This window comes from Balaenoptera ricei, chromosome 14 (assembly GCF_028023285.1).
Source record: "Balaenoptera ricei isolate mBalRic1 chromosome 14, mBalRic1.hap2, whole genome shotgun sequence".
NCBI classification, from domain to species: Eukaryota; Metazoa; Chordata; class Mammalia; order Artiodactyla; family Balaenopteridae; genus Balaenoptera; species Balaenoptera ricei.
The window spans coordinates 32,655,596-32,675,450 of NC_082652.1; the positions used below are offsets into that span (position 1 = coordinate 32,655,596).

A 19,855-nucleotide genomic window follows, 5' to 3' on the forward strand; every position below is an offset into this window, starting at 1 on the left:
TCATGCAGTATTTGTCTTTTTGTGACTGGCTTATTTCATTTAGCATGATGCCCTAAAGATGGATCCATGTTGTAGCATGTATCAGAATTTGCTTCCTTCTTTTTTTTTTAAATGTATTTATTTATTTTTGGCTGCGTTGGGTCTTTGTTGCTGTGCGGGCTTTCTCTAGTTGCGGTGAGCAGGGGCTACTCTTCGTTGCGGTGCGCGGGCTTCTCATTGCGGTGGCTTCTCTTGTTGCGGAGCATGGGCTGTAGGCATGCTGGCTTCAGTAGTTGTGGCTCATGGGCTCTAGAGCGCAGCCTCAGTAGTTGTGGCGCACGGGCTTAGTTGCTCAGCGGCATGTGGGATCTTCCTGGACCAGGGCTCAAACCCATGTCCCCTGCATCAGCAGGCGGATTCTTAACCACTGCACCACCAGGGAAGTTCCTTGCTTCCTTCTTAAAGCTGAATAATAGTCCATTGGATGGATGGACCACATTGTGTTTATCCATCCATTCATCCGCGGACACTTGGGTTGCTGTCACCTTTGGCTATTGTGAATAATGCTGCTACAAACATGGGTGTACCAGTATCTCTCCAAGACCCTGCTTTCAGTTCTTGGGGTTTATACCCAGAAGTAGAATTGCTGGATCATGCGGTAACTCTGTTTTTAACTTTTTGATGAACCACTATACTGCTCCACAGTGCCACACCTTTCTAATTCCCACCAGCAAAGCACAAGGCTTCCAGTCTATCCATACTCTTGCCAACATGTTATTTTCTGGGAGATTTTTGTTTTGGGGTTTTTGGGGGGTTTTTTGATACTAGCCATCCTAATGGGTGTGAGCTGGTATTTGATTTGCATTTCCATGATGATTAGTGTTACTGAGCATCTTTTCATGTGCTTGTTTAGTCATTTGTGTTTCTTTTTTGGAGAAGTGTGTATTCAAGTCCTTTGCCCATTTGTTAATCAGGTTTCTTGTTCATTTCCTTTGCTTTTGCATTCCCTCAGGACTGCGCACCTGGTTACCACAGAGGGAAGCTTCCAGAAGGTGATGGCAGGAGACCGCGCCCTCTGCTGGCTCCCTGTGTACCTTGCAATTGCAACAAACACAGTGACACCTGTGACCCTGAAACGGGGAAGTGTCTGGTACGCTGGTTTGTTTGGGTGCTTGCCTGACGCAGGCCCTGAGCGTCTACGTTTCCAGTTCGAGGTCATACAAGCTTCTTGATTTAGAGAGAGTTTAAATTCAGCTAAATGTAAGATACACATATATTTCCTTCAGAAAGGTCTAGCTAAGTGGTCTGATATTGTTGGTGGAAATTCTCTTATAAATTTTACTTCCTTGAATCTGTTTATGGACATCAATTTGGGAATTCGTCAAGTGTCTCTTGTTTTTACTTGCAGTACCGGTGGTTGTAGCCAAAGTACATGAGAACTTTCTGTCATAGAATTTGAAGGGTCATCTGGAGGTTTCAAAATGAGTTAATGTCAAAGTTGGAAATGTGTTTCTCTGTGTAAAGTGATGCCCTCTCCTTGCATTTGTTAAAAAGTGCATGTTGTCCTGGAGGTCTTAGTGTGCATGTGTTTCCTGGCCACCTACCCCTAGGCCGTCAGGGACACAAGGAGAGTTCTGACCACTGCCAAGGACCAAGTGACCCAGACAGAAGTCTTGTGTTCCTGAGGACAAACTCTTGCATCCAGGATTTTCCTTAAGCCGACGAGACCTTATTGATAACATAGAATAACCCGATATTCTTTCCCTACTCGTGAAACCTCATTCTTTCTGATAACTCATGTGGGAACATTGGTTCCTTGTCTAAATTGTGCCAAGACTAACGTGCTTTAGGCAAAATAACTCACTGAAGGAAAATGAGCTCCCCACCAAGAAAGACACACCAAAGCCTTAGAGATCTTGGCTGTGGCCTAAACACAGGAACCAGGGTTCCCACACCAGATCCATCTTCTTCTTCTGTTTGGAAGCATCTTTCATATGTGGAATTTAAAGGCAATCTCCACTGGGAAAACTGTTAAACCATAGCAGTGCCCAGGTGAATTTAGAAGCTGAAGCATTGCATGGTTCTCCTCAGTTAAAAAGATACGTGTTCACCTTTGCTGACTTCATTATACATCTGGAATTAAAGAATTATTCCAGTCATTCAAGGTAAAATGGACTTAATGAAGATACAGATAGCTGCAACACTGTTAAAAAATTTATTCATTCTAATCAGCTCACGCTCCAGGCAGAAGTAAAGTCCTAATACAGAAAATGAGAAAATCTCATTTAAGGATTTAAGGAGAATTGATTTCAGGCAACTGCAGGTGAGATGTAATTAGCTAGGAAGGTCCCTTGGCCAATCACGGGGACAAAGGTCACACGGATAGTTTGAGAAGTTAATTGGTTCTTTCATGCTGCATCTTTCCTTGGTGCAGCTAACCACTCTGACAAGATTAGGTACTCCTAGGACATTAAATGATTCCCCTGCCTCTCCTGACCTACCAGAACAAAGTTCTCAGGTCAGCGGCTGACCTGTCAATTTCTACCCAGGAGAGAACACAGCCCACTTAACCCACCGTCGATTTCTTGAATCATCTATCCGTTCACTTCTGCCCTGTCAACTCCCCGGTGTGATCATGGAACACCGACTATGCACAGATCAGTGTGCTTCACATCGCTGTTTGGGTCCCTATACATTTTAGATCCATATTTTAAGGCTCTGAAAGCTGGCCGCACTGGGTATATTTTCTATAAGAAGAATGTATCAGTAATTTCTAGGTTGTGTCGGATGAATGCAATCTTATAATGAATGAAGGCCACAGAGCTGCCAATGTGTCCAGGATTTTAAAAATAGGAAGAAAAATGCTCACCCTTCCTTGAGAATAAAAAAAATGTCAACTGACATGAAACGTGGTAGTGCTGGGCTATTGCCGGATGAGAATGAGTTCTAACAGTTTCCCATTGTTTTCCTCTCCTTTTGAAACGTGGGGCCCCAGAACTGCAGCCATAACACCGCCGGAGACCACTGCAATGTGTGTGCCCCCGGGTACTACGGGAAGGTGACCGGCTCGGCCAGCGACTGCTCTCTCTGCACCTGTCCTCACGGCCTCCCTGCCAGGTGAGCCTCACAGGTGCGCCGGCACGCCTGCACCACCCACTGCTGAAGGCGGGCTGCTTCCATTCTCAGCTTCACTTTCCAGGGTCTCCGCGTGATCTGTCTTAATGAATACTCTGCATGTGTCGAGAAAGGCTAATTTTAAGAAAAAGTGTTCATTCTTCCAGCATTTGAAGAGAATCTTTTCAAAAGCAAAGTATCTGTGTGTTGGTTTTGAGTGTTAGAATGGAACCCATTAAAGAAAGGACTTTCAGGTTTTGTTTTTTTGAAGACTAATTTTAGCCTCCAACCTATGGAACCAGTGTGCCTAGAGATGAATTGTTATTAATTTTATGAATAATGATACGAAGAATTCAGTTCCTGTTTAATGTAAGGGAATGGGGTTAGAATTTATACATGCTGATGTCTGATGAAGTGCAGAAATGCTGCATGGTAAGGAAATTGGGGCCAGGTTCTACCTCATACTCATGATGCTTGTATAGAGTTATCTGAACACATAAAAGAACCAGAGATTTTAGGCGGGAATTGGAATATCCGTGGGTCCTCTTTGGTTTCAACGAAAATTGTAACTCATAAATAACATTTCATTATTGCTTAGAATATTTGACAAGGCATTGAACCTGTATAGATCAAATACCAACTTTTGGCATAGTAAAATGAAGTTTTCCTTTTAATATTTGTTCTAATCTTCTATCTTTTATTGTCTCCAGGTAAGTGTCACTTGACAGCAAATACCTAATGAGAGGCACTGTGTAAACTTCTCCTGTAAACTATCAAGCATCCTAAAATTTATTGCTACTGCTATTTTTTGTATAAAGCCTGTATATAAAGTTTGAATCGTCAATTTCACTCATGTAATCTAAGCTATATGAATACTTGCATATGTGTGTAAAGATGGGCGTTGCTTGTACTCACAAGAGATTGGAGGAGGGCACTAAAATATCTACCTACACGGGATTGATTAAATACCTAGAGTGTATTGTGGTACATACCTAGAGTGAAATATTGTACCAACACTGAGAAAAGAATAAGGCATTATCTGCATGTACAGAATTGGAGAAATGGCCAATGGAATTATGAAAGTGAACATATGATGTGATGCCATTTCGGAAAACATTCATATCCGTATGTATGTCCACATCCACAGCTCCATGGCTGTACGTGCCCAGAGAAATGTCTGGACGGGTGTTTTACACTTCTACTTTGCACAGTTCTATACTGTTTGTGTATTTTACTTCTTCAGTTACAGAAAGTCCACACCATCCCCACAGCACACACCCCCTACACACACACACACTAATAAATTAGTACACTATTAGGGAGAGACGGTATGAGTGTGAACATTCCATATGTGCTGTGCGTCTGAGAGGCCCCGAAAGACATGCTTTGTTTTCTACATATTTTGTGTTTTCACCGAAGTCTGTCCCTTTAGTGTTTAAGGAGGAAAAAAAGTCAGAAGTGAAGCAGGGCTCATAGCAACCCTGTAACTCATGCTGGGAACTTCTCTTACCAGCCAGATACCCCAGCTGTTATTTTAGTGGTTTGCAGGTACCCAGCCGACCCTCTAGTTGGTGATTTAAAATGTGGAGGCAGAGGTTATTGAGAAAAAGGAACACGCCAGAAGCTGAAGTCCGCGAGCGAGGGGATCCGCATCTGAGCGGATTATCCGGTCTTGGGCGCTCTGTCCTTTCGCTGCTGTAGCCCATCGCCTGACTGCCCACCTTTAGGTCCAGTTATCCTCAGAGGCCGCCCTCACTCTGCTCTTCTCTCCCCTGCTTTTCCCTCTTGCCCTTCACTGCCGTCAGCTGTATCCCCAGCACTGGTCCAGCTCCCTTCTCCCTGCTGTTCCCCGTGTTTGCTCATAGTCACGTGCGGCTCTCTCCAGCCACCTTTTCATCTAATAAGTCAGATGATTCACGTACATCTCAGAACAAGCCCCTTTTCACCTGGGAAGCTTTCTTGTTTGGTGACTAATTAGTTGTCTTCTGTAAATCGGGCTGCATCCCCTCAGCACTCACATGGTTGTCACTGGACAGGCATCTGTGAGTATCTTCTAGATACAAGAGATGCAACCGCTTGTATCGATTACGTGTTTATTTTCCTTTTTTTTTGCCCAAAAGAGTATAAGCTCTAAAAAACTTGTCCAGTTGTCCAGTGTAATCACTTATTTTTTAGAACAGTATCATGTACCCTAAGAGTAATGAATAGGTACCGTAAGAAAGATTTGAAGTTGTGTATCTGAAAATTCAAAAAAAATTCTTTTCTTCCAGTTTTAGCCCCACTTGTGTCTTGGAAGGTGATCACGATTTCCGCTGTGATGCCTGTTTTCTGGGCTACGAAGGACAATATTGTGAAAGGTATGTCACCTGCCCCTTTTATACGCATAGGACATATTTATGAAAGTGATCGGTAGCCCTTAGCAGTTTGGATGTGCGCGATTGATAATGCAAAACGAACCCCCCCGGGCATTAAGATAGGTAGATGCACTTCCTTGTGACCATCTCATCCTCCTTTTAGGAAATAAAATGCAGAATGAGGTGGGTGGGCCTGTGTTCCCTGCACTTCACGTGGCAGAAGTGATTACTGTCCTTGGGAAGCTGCTCTGTGTGGTTACTCACTGGTGTTGACCCTCCTGTCTGTCCTGCGTGTCTCCTTCTGTAGGTGCTCCTCGGGCTACCGTGGGAACCCTCAGAGGCCGGGCGGCACCTGCCAGAGGTGTGACTGCAGCCCGCGCGGCTCTGTCCACGGTGACTGTGACCGCGGGTCCGGGCAGTGCGTCTGCAGGCCGGGGGCCACGGGGCTCCGCTGTGAGGACTGTGAACCGAGGCACATTCTGGTGGAGAGCGACTGTGTGTGTGGGTATCACTCTTCTCAAGGATGAAAGATGGTGTCTCCTCTCAGATGGTTTCCCGCTACGGTGCCCAGTGGCGTCGGCAGGATAGAGAAAGTTCTATTTTATTTTAACTCATCATAGATTCCTTTGCATCTGCCGAACTGAACTTTGTGAGGTGCATTTGGAGCCGAGGAGAAGGTTCTAGGATAACAGCATTTATCTCTCCGGCAGTACGAGCAGCACAGCAATGCCAGCTTCATAGTTCAGCTGGTTAATGTTCCCTCTAGTGGAGCCAAGGGTCAGTCAGAGCAGAGAGGACACCTTTGTGGCTGGTCATTTGTGTCACCAAATTTCACGTATGGCCTCAGCTCTTGGCTGTCATGGAATTTTTTTTTTGCCAGTTCTGATTTATTTGAATAGCAAGTACATGAGGTAGTGACCTTGGGATGTCTCCTCAGTGGTTCGCGGGGAAGGTAGGGAGGAAGCAAGGTCAGGATCATGGCAGTCCAGAGCTCTTTGGCTTTACTTTGTGTGTTTGACATTAGCAAGACACATCTGTTACTTTCTCCACTCCCCTTCGTTTGTACTTGCTGAAGGTGTCTGCAAACTATCTGAGGAAATCACAGACCAGGCCCTGACAGGACATGCACTTGGAATTCATGGCCGTTGGTCCAAGTCAAAGATGGGCAAACGTGCTGTAAAGGTTGGAGCAGCGTTTCTGTGTGGCCCTGGGGAGTCACTAATGTGACCTGCGTCTGGGCGTCATCATCTGAGAACAGGGGCCTGGGACCTGCTTACTTCCCGAGGCACAGTTGGCATGAGGATGAGATGGGATGAGTCCTCGGAAGCACTGTAGATGTTGTTATTACAGGATGCCGTGCGCACGCACGGGAAAACGTGCCGGCCACTTTGCTTTAACTTGAACTTCCTCTACCCTGTAGCCTGTGACGATGAATGTGTAGGCGTGCTGCTGAATGACATGGACCATGTGGGCGAGGCCATCCTCTCTGTGAACCACTCCGGCATCATCCCTGTCCCATATGGGATTTTGTCAAACCTGGAAAATACAACGAAATATCTCCGGGTAGGTACTAGGAATACAGAGATAGATAGAAACATGTGTCATGGGGAGGTGAAGAGTCGGCCTGGACAGTAGGGGTCATTTTCTCTGTCCATGCTCCCCATCGGTGCAGGAGCCTCAGTCCCAGTGTCCAGCGCTGGTAGGCGCCAGGCCTTCTTCCCCTGAACCTGACCGGGGACTTCACCACCCACATGATAACTCGTTTCACTGTGGGACAGCTCTAATTGGTCAAGAATTGATCCATAGATGCCTCCTTGTAGATTCTTTCTCTGTGCTCCTCTTTCTCCTGCCTTGTGGAATAAGACAAAGTCCGCTCACCCCTGTTTATAACAGGTCTTTGGATGGTTGAAAACAGCTGACCTAATACAAACACAGAAAAGGATTCAGGATGGCATCTTCTTTAATGTGCTGAATGAAGATGAACTATTTTCTGTCAGTGTATTATTCTTAACTGGAATTGCAGGGCACAAAAGTTCCTCCTCCCTGGAAGACTATATGAAAATCTCTGGGGGTAAATCATAGTTTTATGTTTAGTTAAAATCTGTGTTTTGATCTGGGTCCAAAAGAAGGTGGGAAGGTAAGAAGTTGACTTACTACACAGCATTTTTTCATTCTAATTGGGAAAAGATGTGATTCTTAATTTGGCTTAAAGCCTATGCATGAGAATTTGAGATATTTAATTCACTGTGTTATGCAGTAATGCCTGTGTGTGTGTGTGTTTGTGCACGCATGCGTGCACACAGTGGAATCCAGCCTCTTCAGTGATCCACTCTTGTTAATCCCAGTCTTTTCTCTTTAGATATATTGCAGTTAAGAAAGGTTAGGAAACTCTAAGAGATGTTTCTATATTATTTTTCCTCAAATGGAACGAAATGTTTTGAAAGATAAGAAAAAAAGGGAAGGAAAGAAATGTTTAAGTTTTTTTTCCACTCACTATAGACACGGTCAGTACGTACTACCTCTGTCAGTTTGGGCTCCAGCAGTACAACTATATTTCTTTTTACCACGTGAGATAAACACTTGATTTCAACTTTAACTCTTTTTGAGTGATTTTCCCTCATTTAAACCACCTTGTTAATTCCCTTAAATGACTTTTTATGTTTATGTAAAGTTCTCAGGAGTTTAAGGTTGTAAACCCTTCACTTTTTCTTGTTTTCACTGTTGACCTACACTGCGACTTGGGCAAGTTGATAACTGTCTTGACCGTAAACAATAATCTAGCGCCTTCAAGTGTTGTTATAAGGTTTGAATAAAGTCATACAAGTAAAGAAATTAGAAGAATGTTGGCATAAATTAAGCACCTAGTTGTTAGTAATTATAAAGGCTTTTCTTTACTTAATACTTTTTTTTTTTTTTAAACATTTAACACATATTTTTTTTAAAGTATTTATTTATTTATTTATGGCTGTGTTGGGTCTTCGTTTCTGTGCGAGGGCTTTCTCTAGTTGTGGCAAGCGGGGGCCGCTCTTCATCGCGGTGCGCGGGCCTCTCACTATCGCGGCCTCTCTTGTTGCGGAGCACAGGCTCCAGACGCGCAGGCTCAGTAGTTGTGGCTCACGGGCCCAGCTGCTCCGTGGCATGTGGGCTCTTCCCAGACCAGCGCTCGAACCCGTGTCCCCTGCATTGGCAGGCAGATTCTCAACCACTGCGCCACCAGGGAAACCCAATACTTTTGTATTTTAGCTTAGTAAGCGTTTTTTGAGGTGTTAGCAATTATAGTTAAAATTTATGTGACTCTACTGTTGAAGTTCGGCCAGACTCACCCAGGAATTGCAGCAGTGTCAGTTCTGCATAACCCACCAGACTTTAAATTCATATCTACATAGGAAATACAAGCGAAAGATGGCAGTATGGAACCATGTTGCTGAAGTCAAAACTTAAGTGAATGTGATTCATTTTATTTTTTAATGCAATTTCAAGGAAAGGAGAATTTCTTTCTATGAACAAAAAAGGTAATAACAGGTGATTGTTAGTTAAGAACCAGAAGATTTATTTTGAAGCGTTATAATTTGTTTTCTTCATTCTTTTAGGACTCTTTATTAAAAGAAAATATACAGAAAGAACTGGCAAAGATTCAACTTGAAGGTATCTCAGAACAAACAGAACACCTGCAAAGGAAGGTCAGTTCTTCACGTAAAGGGCCCGCTCCTCCCACCCACCCCAGCCCTTGTGAGCCCTTGCCGGGGGCTGCCTGGAAGGTTCTGATCAGATCTGGGCAGCCTCTTCCTCCCAGGAGCTGTGCTCCAGCTACTTTGTGTTCAAATTGGTTCTGATGCTGCCAGCTTCTGTGCTTTAGTGGGAAGAGGATCCTGATTTAGTTTCTGCTGTCCTGTCCGCTGAGGGAGGAGTCGGGCTGCCACTTCACCATCACCTCTCATTTCCTCCTGTGAACCAGGGGTGGGCGGCATGAAAAGATGGGGCTTCTTCCCTGTCCTGGATTCACTGCACATGGTGAGAACGGAGGTCCCCACCCCTGCCCCCAGCACCAGCGCAGCTCCTTGTGTGGTGTCGGCAACACTCAGGCTTCAGCCCTGTGCTTCTGATTTGTGGACTTTGATGTCAGCAGGGGGTTATTTATTCTGTTTAGCCCATGCCAGATGAATGGTTTCTAGTGACCAAAAAAGAATCTGCTCATTTGCAGATGGTGAGGGAGGCCTATTGCTAAATTTATAATTTTCACTCATGGATTTTGTGTGTGTGTGTGTGTGTGTGTGCACACACACACATAGATATGCATGTATGCACGTTGATATGTGTATGATAGTGTATCTATGTATATATGTATCTTGTCTATGCCTCTCAACATCCGCACACGTATACAATCGTGCACCCTAAAATGTATTAGCCTGGCTCCTGTTAATTTAGAATTAATGATGATTTGGGAAGAGTTTAAGGGTTTATGTGTGGGCTTTAAAGTACCTCAGCAAGCAAACATTTGGTAGGAAGTGATAAGCTGATGAAAATAAAGTCTTTCTATCCATTAAAGAAGATTCTCTTTGGATTTTGACTAGAAAACACTTTTAGAACCATTCTGAGTTCCCTTACATTCCTGGAAATTACGTTTGTAATTTATGAAACCTTTCTTTTCACAAATTAGAACATTCCTAATAAAAATAACAGCTGAGAGTAGCCCTCAGCCCCTGGACTGCCGGCCTAACAGACATCATCCCACTTAATCATCATGAAGTCCTGTGAGGCAGTGTTATTATGACTCCAGGTTACTGGTGAGGCTGGGGGGGTGTTGAGTACCAGGTCTCCAGCCTGGCAGAAGCAGGCCCGTTTGCCTAACTCTATGTCTTAACTCCTTGACTAAGTTCTCACGGTCAATAGAAATTAATAAGATTTTACTTGCTAGGTTCTGCATATTTGGGTCCTAAAGTGGACATGAGGTCTTCACAATGGAGACATTGGGGGAGTCTGTGGCTTCATGGCCAGTTAGGTTGCCTTTAAAAAAATAGACCATCTTTTCTCACACAGAGTGAGCAGTAAATCAGTTCATGAACGAACTAGTCAACTTCCAACCCAACTGTTGACCTTAGCGTAGGTGATGGTGTACATCTTCACTCTGTGTTCTAGAATATGTTTTGTTGCTTAAAAGAGACAACATCTGGAGTGCCGAAGTTCGCATTGTATTCAAAGTCAAACTAAACTGAGGCCTTCATTTTCCATCAGCTGGACAGAGTGTTAACACGGAGCCGGCACGTGACCAGGGCCACCGAAAGAATCCTCGACAAGAGTCGCGACCTCCTGACGTTTACTGAGAAGCTGCAGGCAGACATCCAAGGTAGTGTCCTCGGAGCCTCGTCTGGCGGGTCTGGCTTCCTTGGTAGGAAAAGCTTATTCGCTTCACTCAGCACATGAGTAACCATGTGCTAGACTCCTAGACTGGACACCTGGAGCCTTCCCTGTGTCCACATTGTTGTCTTTCATTGAGAGTTTTATCTTTTAAAAAATGGGTGTTTCCTTTTTTCTTTTGCACATTATGCCGTACCCTTCGGTCCTTAGTATCAAGTAGATATGGTGCCTCCCCATCCATTATGAATTTGTCAAATGAACACTTGTTAAACAGAGCACATTTGCCGAGTGGTGAGCCGAGGTCCAACAACAGACCACGAGAGAATATGAGATAGAGCAGTTGATTACTCAGGGGGGTCCAGCCTGAGGAAGTAGCCAGCCCACCTCAAGGGGCCACATGAGGTGGTCAAGGCAGGGTGCAGGCAGAGAGAGGGAGACAGGACCTGGAGCGCAGGCCTTTATTAGGGTTTGTGCGTGGAGTGCTTTGGGGTTCCTGGGCTAAGGCCAGATTGGCCAATCCAAAGCCAAAGAGCAGGGTTTTGGTAAGTCCCTGGGGACCTTATCTACGGGGCATGTAAGGGGAAGGTGCTGGGAGACAGGAAGACTGTTGATCACTAGGGCCATTGGGGAAGTCATATCCAGAACTTACATTTGCTTTGCCTCTGCGGCTGCGTCTAGGACATATGCTTGCATGAGGGGCCAGTGTTAGTTTAAGGTCCCTGCAGGCCTCTTAGCTGAATGAAATGGACACAGAGGCAGCAATACCACAGAGTAGCTTAGCTAAACTCTCAACACCATCTCTCTGCCCAGAATAGGAGTTGATGGGATTTGGAGCTTCAGTGTGGTCCCAAAGTATGTCGTAATATCAGAGTAATTTACTCCCTACTCAGCTGGGATGTCCCATCTGATCTGGCTTTTAGAATGCTATTGTCAGTTTTTTGGCTACCAGAAATTCTGGCTTTTCATTTTGGATTATGGTGTAAGGGCATAAAAAGTATAGACTCCAATACGAATCAGACTTCATAGGGCAAAAGGTAAGGATATTATTAGAACAAATGACATGTTTTTTAATATCAAGTATTGGTGGTTTGTTCCTGCAGTAAATATTACTGAGTGCTTCTACATGCAAATGTTCGTGCCAGGGGCAGGGAATGCTGCCGTGGGCATGGTAGCCACAGCCCCTGCCCTTACAGAGTTTATGGGTACTGGGGAAGCAGACATGAAATAAACCAGTAATCCCAAGTCCATGAGTGTTTTGACAGAGGATGTCCAGAGTGCATTGGGATATATGGGCTGACCTGACCCGGCTAGAGGTTCAACCCAGTTTAGGTGAGCAGAGCAGGCCTTACTGGAGAAGGTTCTAAGTTTTTCCATTTTAGTACTGTCCATTTTTGAGAGACTTATTCAATGATTGATAAATTTTCTCCATAGAAATCATTGAAAGGGCAGCAACTCTGAATCAGACCTTGGATGAAGATGTCCAGTTACCCAGTTCTACTCTTCAGAATATGCAAAAGAACATTACTTCATTGCTGGAAATCATTCAGAAAAGGAATTTCCTGCAGTTGCACCAAAATGCCACCCTTGAACTCAAGTAAGTGCCTGAATACCATTCATGACACAACCAATTAGAGGTAGGAACTTGAAAGCTGAGGGGGAAGGAGGCAAGTGGAGGAGGAGAAGGAAAGAAAGCTCTCAGTGGGGCAGAAGGTCATAGGGGAAGAGCTGGGTGCTGGCCCCTCCACAAGAGAAAAGTGTGATCAGCAGAATTTCTATCTTTGCTATTACGTCATAGGTTCGGTTTTTCTCTGTGACCCTGAAACAGCATTTCTACTTAGTGTGGACAAAAAGAACCTCATGATACTGTCTTTATTGAAGATTAAGTATAATGCTGTAAACTCTCATGGAAGCAGACACAGGCAGTGGCTACCACTGAAGCTGTGAACTCTAGGACAGATTGACATCATGCCAGATTAATTTAGCTCAGTTACGCACACTGTCATCAAAACCCATGATGTGAAATGACAGATCACAAAGAATTGTTAGACATGGTCACTAGGAGCTTGTAATTTGCTTTCAGGCTTTTTTCTTAGTATTTTCACACAGTAATTACTTGATGTAATAGCAAAGCTGTCTCTCTGCCGGGTTGTGATAAATGTCTTAAGTACTGGTTTAGTCACATAATACTCCATCAGAACTCCAGTCTCTATAGTGAGATGTTTAAACTATTTTTAATATATTTTGCTATTTTAAAGAATGTTGTAATGGACAACTTAGATAAGAATCTTTTTCTGTATTTCACATTATTATCTTATCAGGGTACATGTTAAGGAATGAAATCATTTAGCCAAAGAGTTTGCATTTTGAGGATTCCCGACTTGCATTGCCAAATTATTTTCTAAAAGGCTTTTAAAAACAACATCCACTTCTACCGGCAGCACACGGGAGAGCTGAGCTTACATCTTTCTTCATCACTGAATGGGATTTTTGACATTGTTGTTAATCTGTTCTGTGAGAAACAAAAGGAGGAACTTACTGTGGCGTGGGATTTGGAGACGGGACTAGTAATCTAATTACTAGAACATTTGTTAGGGCCCAAGAAGGGCCCTGAGGGGACTACGGACTGGTCCAGGGGAGCTCAGAAGTGGGCGAGGGCCCAGGGGATGGGGAAGGGGCTGCCGTCTACGGAGCACCTCTTCTGTGCTGGGCGGTGTGGACTTCACCCCTCATGGACCGCAGGTGCTCATCCCCGCCACCTTGTTAGGTGGGAAATATCCAGCTGGAGAAACTGAGGCCCAGAGAATAGTAGTAACTTGCCCCACGTGCAGGCCAATATGAAATCTGGCTACACACCTAAATCTGTCTGACATTAAACCCCATTATTTTCCAGCCCAAAACAACAGGAAGTACCATTTTAGACCCAGTCCATAGAAGATGGGTGGGTGGAACTTCGATGGTCAGCTCAGAGACCATGGCTGTGCACCTACACTAGATTATAATCACCTGTCCCTGACCCAGTCCCTCCCCTGCATCCTCCCTTCACTGGATGCATGGTGCGGGGACCCCCACAGGGAAAGGCTCATACCTCCATGCGGGTGGTCCCAGGACCCGCCTGCAGCTGAGGCAGCCACCCCAGGGCACCCTGCTCTCTCCCCACCCCCCTCAGCTCCCTGCTGCCTCCTGGACCGCATGTAAACATCACGTATTCACTCCAGCTTCCCTCTTCACTCACCATCTCCCCCCATCCACCCGGCTCCAGCTCATCCTAGGCTCAAGGTCCTCCCAGTGCCACGCATGGTCGGTCATCTCACTCATTCTCTCCCCCGGCTGCACATCTTTCCCTCGGATGGGGAATCCCTGCAGATCCCAGGAGTCATTTTGCAGGGGTCCTCCCCGCCCCAGTACCTTCCATGGTCATGTCATTTGGTCAATAAAGTGGATTGAGCCCACAGGTGGCCCGCATTGTGCTAGGACTTGGGGACACAAAAGAGAACAATAACGCCTTTTTGCCCACTAGGAGCTCAAAGTCCAACTGGGAAAAGTTGACTTTCTGAGTAGCAGTTGAGAGGAAGGGGAGAAGGCAGGGGGCCCTCTCCCCACCTGTGCCCCCTGACCCTCGTCCTCACTAGGCCCTCCTCCTGTCACCCTTTCTCTGTCATTGTAGCTCTTCTATTTCTATTTGGAATAAAGTTATTAATAAGATTCTTGATCTCTCTCTTTAATTTGTAAGTTAAATTATCACTACTGAGACCTTTTATTTTAAAAAGATTTTTAAATGCATTGTCAGGCCTCCACTTTCTTCCATAGATAATCCCTGTACTTAAGTCATTTCAACTTTCATTGATTATTTTAGGAATTATTTCTCAGCCTTTTTATGATAATTCTTAGAAGATTGATAATTTATGCTGAAGTACGGCAGTCCTGTAAGTGAGAGTACTTAGCACACAACCTCGTTGCTTATCGTGCGTGTGTCAGGGTCCCCAAGGCCACCTCCACACTCAGAGTTTCACCAGGACTCCCGTGACTCAGGGCTGAGATTTCCTAGAGCGGCGCATTAAGGATGCACCGCTGGATCCTGAAGAAGATGCAGGGGAGCTGGCAGGAGTCCATGCGGGCTCTCTACACTCTCTCCATCCCAGGAGGGACCACGGAGCACACTCTCCCCCCAGCAATGAAAATGCAGCAGCTTGTGTGTGATGCCCAGGGAAGCCCATAGAGTTCAGCATCCGAGGTTTTCAGTGGGGGCTGGTCCCATAGGCTCCCTCTGCCCAGCACATACCCACATTCCAGAATCCCAGGAGGGAAGCAGGTGTTCAGCCTAAACCACATTGTTTGCACAAATAGTCGAGGCAGTGAGCCACCCTTATCAGTCAGGGGACAGTGGGAGCACTTGCAGACGCCAGCCGAGGGCCAGCCTGGCAAGCAGGCCTTTCTAAGGGTAGCCAACTCCGGCCTGCTATCTTTCCCTTTACTACACCCTATAAATTATCCTTTGCAGCTGTGTTTCCCAACTGTTTTCCACGCAGGTGTCCCTGGACCTATCAAAAGATATTTCACTAAAGAAATGTGTCCTGTGCCCAGATAATTTGGGAAATGCAGTGTCTTAAGGAGAGACAAGGTCTTTACTACAAGTCTTCAGGCTGATGTTTCATGGATCTCCAAAAGGAGCCTGGAGAACACAGCTAAATGTACTGCACCACGCAACCCTTTCTCATGGAACTTGCTTACCTGTTCACAGCACTAGTGTTGTGGAGAAACGCAGTTTGAGAAACACTGTTTTACTGTGTTAACTAAATAAATTTTACAGGAAGAAGCTAAGGAAGAGTGCTGAGGGTTTTTGTGTTTTTTCTTTTTAGTCTTTCAAGTCACTGCTGACTATATCATTTCATCTGATCACAGTTTAGGTGGTAAATTCATTTCATAGATGAAAATTTGACCTCTATATTTAAATTTCTTAGAGAGATACCTTCTTTAACAATATGAATTGACAGATTCATGGCCAGACGTTAGGAATATATTGGATTTATTTGTGTGTTTCCCATGTGCTTTTTTTAGTTCTTGTTGCCTGTATCATAATGCAACATCTTGCTATCATTTTTATAATCATTAAAAATCATAAGAATGTTCAAATAATTCCTGACAATGCTGTAATGATGTCAGAGTTCAAATATGTATCTTTGGAAAATGTTTTTTTGTGGTGTTTAGCCCAGCGATCTGATAATCTGTGAAAGCTAAGGGTGATTTACAAGGCATTTTCCATGAAATTTTTCAAAGTTCTTCTGACAAATTGAAGCAAGAAGTTAATGGGATATATTCAACCACTGCAAAGTTCTGTAGTAGGAAAATTGTATCATTCTATAGAGCTTTAAGTTTAAATCTGATTGAAATAGCAATTTATAAAAGAATAGGGGAAAATGTCTTTCAATTTCCTAAAGCTTGCTTTTATCAATGGTACAAATTATATCTTTATGGCAACTTGGATTTGAAAGTTTTTATAAAATCTGTTTTTTAACTAGCTGCAGAAAAACCTTTATATTGTATAAATACACTGGTAACTTGAGAGCAAATCACTGAAGAGTCTCCTTTTTTCAATTTCTGGCCATATTATAATGAAAGATTTCAGTTGCCGTCATTCACAGACTATGGTCCCAATTTTCTGAATCAAGATTCACTGAGATGGTTTCTTTTAATTCCATTACTAAAATATGTTAGTACGTTTGTGAATAAGGAGAGTTTATTAAGGATAAAGTGTAAATCTGCCATACTAATAGCTGTCTTAGAAAAACTGTTTCCCTTTTTAAGAGATTACGAGGTACCACTTAGGACGTCACAAAGAAACTCAGAACGATTATGTAAAAGTTTCTTCCACTATCGGGGTCGGGGGGAGTGGTGGTGGGATGAATTGGGAGATTGGGATCCACATATATACACGAATATGTATAAAATGGATGACTAATAAGAACCTGCTGTGTAAAAAAAAAGTTTCTTCCACTATCATTTCAATGATATGAATTTTGTTGTTCATTTCTTACCATGTGAGCCGTCTATTATTTTCCCAGGGCTGCTGAAGATTTATTGTCACAAATTCAGAAAAATTACCAGAAACCACAGGAAGAGTTGGAGGTATTAAAAGAAGCAGCAAGCAGCCTCCTTTCAAGACACAACAGTAAAGTGCAGGCCGCAGAAGAGCTCCTGAGGGAAGCAGAGAGGAAGACCCAGGAAAGCAGTCGTCTGCTGCTCGCTGTCAGGGCCAACCTGCGAGAGTTCAACGTGAGTCTCACCAGCTCTCTCCCCATTAGAGCTGGTACCCAATTCTCCCATGTAAACGATACCAGTCTTAGCTTCTTAAAAAAATGAGCCCCGAAGGCTAACTTCAGCACATAGTGTCGGGCACCGAGGTTCAGAAGCTGACTTGCTTTTATGAAGCATCCTTAGAGGTGATTTTTGCTACAGGATAAAATGCTGCGTGTTCAAGAAGAACAAAACTTGACGTCAGTGCTAATCGCCGAAGGAAGAGGGCTGCTTGATGCTGCCGCTGCACCTGCAAATGCTTCAGGAAAGGCTCTAGCAGTAAGTCCCAACTCAGCACAGCTGCAATACCCAAAGTTTCCAGAGAATCTTCCCACGTCTCAGATACATTGTTAAACAGTTGCACATGTAGTCACAATGTCGATTTCTCTATGTAGCAGTTAGAGCATCACCGGGATAAGCTGCTTCTGTGGACTGCCAAAATCAGGCACCACGTAGATGACCTGGTCGTGCAGATGTCCAAAAGAAGAGCACTGGACCTTGTCTACAGAGCGGAGGACCATGCCACTGAGCTCCAGAGACTGGCAGGTGCTCTGGACAGGTGAGACCACACCTTGCAGGAATTCTCAGGTTGTGATCTGTGGATCAGAGAGGATAAGCATGGCTATTTTGATCACAGTGTTGAGTTAAATTCTTTTTTTGTCTAAAAATGAAGACTTCTTTTTTATTTCCATGGCAAGGAGGATTTTCTCCCATGTCTGGTAACGTGGTTGACCATCAGCAGGACTGTATGATGGAAAAATGCAAACTGAACCAGATAGGAATGAAAACAAATATTGTGCTCTGATATCAAGCCATTGAGGCCTTATGTATCTACCTGGTGCTCAGGACTTTATTGTTAGGTTGCATATGGACAGAACCAGATATTGATTTATTTATACATCTTGTCTTCTTGGACCTTGTGATCCGGCAGGCTTTATGCATGGATGCAGGTTGTGGTTGCCCATCCTGGACCATTAGAAGTGTTGGGAGTCTATTTTCCAACTCCTGAAAGATACCATCTCCATTACTTTCTACTACCTGAAGGTCTACCATTGTACTATCATAATTTTAACATATATTTTTGGATATTTGTCAAATATATCCTCAGCTTGTTAAAAATACCTTTAAATGAGAAGCACAGCTTTAGGCCAGTGGTTCCCAAATTGTTGCAGCAATACCCTGGGGAACTTTAAAATACTGATGTCTGTGTCCACTTGCCTCTCTCCCATCACCCGAAGACTGTAGGATGTGAGCTGTACTTTTCCTTTTTTTTAAGATACTCAGGCGACCTAATGTGCAGCAAATGAGGGAATCGGGGTTTTAGGCCTTATCAGTGATTTACACAATATTGTTAGTTGGTACATTTATTTCTTTAGAATCTGTTATAAATTATGAGTGGAAAAAGTCTGGACACACTGGAATATGTGTGTTTCTGTGTGTTGGGTGTGTTTTGTGGAAGGAGAAAAATAAATATTTTTCCAGTTTGAGGAATGCTGCCATAAAAGATTAGCTCACACAATGAAAGCGACTGAAAATGATGTATTGAATAACATAGACTATTGCTTAAATTATGTGCTGCATTGAGCACTACCGCCTATGTCTGCCATCGGAATCAGAAAATGGAATTACATACTCAGTTCTTCTCCTTTCCTCATCTTTCATTGTTTCCCAAAAGAGAAAAGAATGTTCTGACTACAGGCATAGCTACAACAAAATCTTTATTACTTAGTATGAGTAGTAAAAGCAATTTGGTGTGATATGTAAAGTTAAATAACATTATTAGCTTTTATCTATAAGTCACTGAATTTTGCCAGTGAAGTAGTAACAAGTAATAACTGCTGGTGTCTGGTTTGGGAGTCACCCAACTCAATAACCTCGGGAAGAAAATGAAGTAGGTTACTCAGCAGGCAAAGATGTGTCAATTGTCAGATTTCATTTTGAAGCTAGAGTGAGCTGGATGAAATTGCACCATTACCAGCTGGCAACTTCTTGAGTGATATGCCCACTTACAAGAGTAAAGTTCAGATGATTGAAATATTATCTGATGCTCCTCCAAAACCCCTAGTGAATTTCCTCAAATTGGTCCATACTATTTGAGGAATAAGAAAGATTCAGCATCCTCATATATGCTTAGGAAAGCTTTTTTTTTTTTTTTTAATTAACACGTGCCGTAGCAGGAGAGATTACAACCAATGCAAACATGCAGCGGCACCCCAGACACACGCAGGGGGTTTCAACAGAGATCAAAGAATGGATGGTTTAAAAGATGGGACACAGCAGTCATCTCTTCTTTGGTTGTTAATTAAACAGCAGTTCTTAGTGTTATCACTTCTTAAGATTACTTTTGGAGTTAGAGGGGAATCCACATGTTGACATGAAATCCTGTCTTCCTTGTTGATGATAATTCTCTAAGGGGGAAGAAACTGGAAGGCTTTTAAGAATAGTGGGGTAGTTCAATTTAGTTGATCATAACATCTCTAAATATGTTGATTTCACAGTGGCCTTGGAAATGTTAGTCATGTGTCCCTAAATGCGACCAGTGCAACCCATGTCCATTCCAACATCCGGAGCCTGATTGAAGAATCAGAGAAGTTGGTGAAAGATGCTCTCAGGACTGGGAGCAAGGCGAGCGTGGTAAGAAATGCCCTGGGGGCTTCCGTGTGTGCCTTCCTTTTCTGGGCACTGTGGGGCAGCGATCCTTCCCTGAGGTGCTTGAGCAGAGATGCACTGGCTTAAATTTATGCTTGGCAACATTCTTTTCT

The 19,855-nt window shown here is 43.9% G+C and overlaps 1 protein-coding gene across 2 annotated transcripts in view; it reads left to right on the top strand.

Moving 5' to 3' along the window:
* LAMA1 (laminin subunit alpha 1) overlaps positions 1–19,855 on the top strand; it is a 153,463-nt gene that overhangs the window by 91,873 nt on the left and 41,735 nt on the right. Inside the window, exons 29-40 of one of the 2 annotated variants that reach the window (XM_059895676.1) lie at positions 992–1,129; positions 2,975–3,096; positions 5,364–5,450; positions 5,755–5,948; positions 6,868–7,010; positions 9,038–9,127; positions 10,680–10,791; positions 12,234–12,396; positions 16,862–17,072; positions 17,256–17,372; positions 17,489–17,652; positions 19,592–19,727. In XM_059895676.1, coding sequence (XP_059751659.1) covers positions 992–1,129; positions 2,975–3,096; positions 5,364–5,450; positions 5,755–5,948; positions 6,868–7,010; positions 9,038–9,127; positions 10,680–10,791; positions 12,234–12,396; positions 16,862–17,072; positions 17,256–17,372; positions 17,489–17,652; positions 19,592–19,727 — 1,677 coding nt within the window. The remainder of the gene's footprint in view (positions 1–991; positions 1,130–2,974; positions 3,097–5,363; positions 5,451–5,754; positions 5,949–6,867; positions 7,011–9,037; positions 9,128–10,679; positions 10,792–12,233; positions 12,397–16,861; positions 17,073–17,255; positions 17,373–17,488; positions 17,653–19,591; positions 19,728–19,855) is intronic. The other variant, XM_059895677.1, reaches the window with a different exon arrangement.